General features: G+C 53.8%; 1 protein-coding gene across 1 annotated transcript in view; it reads right to left on the reverse strand.

The window, feature by feature from the left end:
• Positions 1 to 572: 572 nt before the first annotated feature.
• Positions 573 to 3,834, reverse strand: part of Klk14 (kallikrein related peptidase 14) — a 3,711-nt gene continuing 449 nt past the window's right edge. Inside the window, exons 2-5 of the mRNA XM_005366901.2 lie at positions 2,124 to 2,292; positions 1,405 to 1,658; positions 1,179 to 1,315; positions 573 to 725 (exon numbers count right to left, since the gene is read on the reverse strand). Of these exons, the coding sequence (XP_005366958.1) occupies positions 573 to 725; positions 1,179 to 1,315; positions 1,405 to 1,658; positions 2,124 to 2,292 (713 nt within the window). The remainder of the gene's footprint in view (positions 726 to 1,178; positions 1,316 to 1,404; positions 1,659 to 2,123; positions 2,293 to 3,834) is intronic.

Below are 3,834 nucleotides of genomic sequence, written 5' to 3' on the forward strand. Positions count from 1 at the left end.
CTGGATCCCTGGGTCTGAGGGAGGAGGCTTGGGCCTGGATCCCTGGGTCTGGGGGAGGAGGCCTGGGCCTGGATCCCTGGGTCTGAGGGAGGAGGGCTGGGCCTGGCATTCAAGGTCACTTGTGTTCTGCCCGGGATGAAGGTTGGAGATGAACAGCAGAACGAGGCAGACTTTGCTGGGACTTGAACTTAGCTATCCTCCCCTACTCTGACTAGCAGAAGGAAGATGCTCTGTGTAGTTACCAGGGAACAAGACAGATCAGAGATGGGCAAGCCGAGCACAGTGGATGGGCTGCCTGAGCAGGCCCTTTTCACAGCACAGTGCTCATGGGAATGGACTAATGAAAAACACGAGGAAATTAGGAATGATTGCATTTTCGCTTTTATTTATCTGGGTAAGAGTTTTGGAAGCAGCCCTCTTTGGATGTGGGTGCTGGTTTGGAGCATTTGAACGCCAGCTTCTAGACCCAGGGAGTCTCAAGCTGTGACAGAAGCTGTGAGGGACTCCAGAGTGTGGGGGAGGGGGCAGCAAAAGCAGGGGGACAGCTGGTAAGGATGGGATGAGACGGATCATCAGTTGCCCTGCATCGTTTTCTGGATCCAGTTTTGGTAATTGCACAGGTTTGTGTAGACTCCTGGGAAGCCAGGCATGGCGCAACGCTCCATTCCCCAGGACACAAGGCCCTGGAGCTGTCCTCCACACACCAGGGGTCCTCCAGAATCACCCTGTGAGGAGGGGGAATGGGAATAGGGTCAGACACCAGCCCTCCTCACCTCTGAGCTCAGCCTCAGGCCAGGGCAGCTGCTTCCCTCTTTACTGTCCCAACCCTATCTACCTCCAGGGATCTGACGCCCACCCACTCAGATGGCTGCATCTCTTCACGTCCCTGTCTTAACTTTGGCTTTCCAGTGGTTCCCCAAATTTCCCTGTATATACATGCCACTCTATGCTGCTTCCACAGACCTAAGAAATTAATTAGACAAAACAGGAAGCTGAGGCATAATTGGGTTAAGTTCAAAGGAGCACGTGACTACAAGGTAAGGCAGGCAGCTGAGTGATTCCTGTATCTCTGTACCTCTGAGGTCTCCTTCCAACCACATCCTCTGACTTTTCTGTTGAGATACTGTGGAACCCAAGACCAAGCCCCAAAGCGTCCCAAATACAAATCTGGGCCTCACCTGACAGGAGTCCTTTCCGCCTTGGGGCACCCCGGCACAGACCATGCCAGAGGTGATGATTCCAGAGTAGGCTCGCCGGCACACCTCCTCCGACATGATGTTGACATTCACGCACTGCAGAGCGTTGGGGTACCTGACTGAGGTGGGGGACACAGAAGCATCACAACTGGAGAACTATGGTCCAGGGCCAGCCTCCTCCCTCAGACCCAGGGTGAGGGCTTCTTACCAACGGGGCTGGATGTGGTCCCCCAGCCTGACACGCGGCAGGGAGTCCCTGGGCTAGCACAGTTCCTGGCCACGGGAAGGGCCCTCACTGCTCGGCCCAGCCGCACCTTCTTCTGCAGCTGCAGCAGCATCAGGTCGTTGTTATGGGCCCGGGGCTGGTACTGGGGATGTGGTACCTGGCGGACCACACGCACCACCTGCTGAGTCGCTTCCCACCTTCTTAGGTTGTGCTTGCCCACGGCTACGAAAAGAATCCTGTACCACAAACCCCAGGAGTAAATGCCGCTGAAAGTCTGACCACAGAGCATGCTCCAGCTCCATTTTCTTCTGTGGTGAGGAATTTCACTCCGAGTCTAACCCATGTCCCTCTAACTGGGGGCTGAGCGTAGTGTGGCCTCTTGTGGCCTTCACTTCTCATGGCCTGGGCATTCTCTCTTTACCCAGCCTCATCTGACATTTCTTCCTCTCTGGGCTACACTCAAGGGCAGTTTGGAGCTCCTCACTCCGTTCCTGTGTCCATGTAGGTTTCTTGGTTTTGAGTTCTGAATCAGCCTGGACTCCACACTCTGAACTAGGCCTCTCGGTCTAGATCCTTTTCCAGACTCCACATCACGACCTAGCTTCTGAGCTGTGTTTGATACATGGATCTGGGTTTACGGCTAAACTCCGGAACCCTGGCATCTGTGAGTGATGGGCATGAGAACAAGAGCGGTCACTCACGGGCGGGCACAGTGAGCAGCAGTGATGACCCACTGGTCTGACAGCAGTACCCCTCCACACACAAGGCGACGCCCAGGACCCGCCTGCAGGGCCACTTGCCACGGCTGGGAGTTCGGGATGCATGTGTAGCCACCAAGAATTTTATCATCTCCTTGACCCTGGACAAGGGCTGGGGACAGATGGGGTGGGTGAGGTGGGGAGAGAAGGTGAACAAATGTCCTCTAATCCAAACTCTGTGCAATGCCCAGCAGACAGAGACACTCCCTTGTGGCCCAACACCTACACCATCCACCTCCTTCTGCTCCAAGGAGGATATGCACTCATCACTGCCCCCTCCCTCGACTGACCTCCATGGTTTCTGTCACTGTGCTTGTGTTCAGCTCATCCAGGGTCTGGCTGTGGCTGCAGTCTTTGACGCCACACTTCCCTGAGCACTTTCTTTCCTCGAGGTTGACAAGATGTCTCACTGAGCTCAAGGCTGGGCTTGAGCTCCCGGCTTTCTTCCTACCTTAGTCTCCCACGTGTTGGGAGTTGCAGCACGCACCAGCATTCATGGCTCCCAGGAATATTTCTGCTTTTCCATTTTCATGTGGTATGCACGCGTGTGTGTACTTCCGTGTGTATGGGTACACATATGCACGGCACATGTGTGTTAATGTATGCACATGTATGCAGAGGCCTGAAGGTGTGCTGGGAATCTTCCTTGTTCACTTTTCCACATTGTTCACTGAGGCAGAATCTCTCAGTCCACTCCAGGGCCCACCCTCTGTGGTAGTCTTCCTAGTCAGCTTCCTTTGGGGATGCCCTGTCTCTGCCTCTCAGAGTTGAATTAAAGGGTGCCCATTACAGCTGCCGCCTATGTAGGTTCTGGGCATCTGAACTCTGCTCTTGGTCGAGGGGCAAGTGCTTTAACTGCTGAGCCAGCTCCCTGGCTCTCCGGTGCTCCCCACAGAGCACCACATACCCCTCAGTGTGGCCTCTTGGACCTCACTCTTTCCTCCACGGTCCACTTTTATCCTCCCTGCCATGATCAAAGACAGCCCGCCCCTTGGCCTGTCAGAAGTCCCTCAAGACGTCAGGCTCTTCTCTGGTTGCTTATTTCCCCCATTTCCTGGAGTGGCCTCTCTCCCCAGTGTAACATGATTAATAAAAACCCAGAGACAGATACTGGAGTTCAACTTGAAGGTCAGAAAAGCAAAATAACCAGCCACTGACTCTTTTTGAGGAGTCCTGGAGGCAGGATCGCCATTTTGGACTGAGGTAGAGGTAAGAGCCAGTGGCTGGTTGTTTGCTTTTCTGACCTTCAGGTTGAACCCCAATATCTGTCTCTAGGTTTTTATTAATTGTGCTACATCCAACCCTATTTCCTGGTATCTCCAAACTTAGAATGAGGGCATGAACTTCTAGTTAAGTGAGGTCCTCAACCACACTGCTCGCTCTCTCTCTCTCCCTCTCTCTCTCTTCTCTCTCAATCTCTCTCTCCTCTCTCTCCCTTTCTCTCTCTTTTCTCTCTCTTTCTCCTCTCTCTTTTCTCTCTCTCTCTTCTCTCTCTCCCCCTCCCTCTCTCTCTTCTCTCTCTCTCCCCTCTCTCCCTTTCTCTCTCTCCCTCTCTCTCTTCTCTCTCTCCCCCTCTCTCCCTTTCTCTCTCTTTTCTCTCTCTCTCCCCCCTCTCTCACTTTCTCTCTCTTCTCTCTCTCCCCCTCTCTCCCTT

The sequence above is a fragment of the Microtus ochrogaster genome, unplaced genomic scaffold, assembly GCF_000317375.1.
Source record: "Microtus ochrogaster isolate Prairie Vole_2 unplaced genomic scaffold, MicOch1.0 UNK14, whole genome shotgun sequence".
In the NCBI taxonomy this organism is placed as follows: Eukaryota; Metazoa; Chordata; class Mammalia; order Rodentia; family Cricetidae; genus Microtus; species Microtus ochrogaster.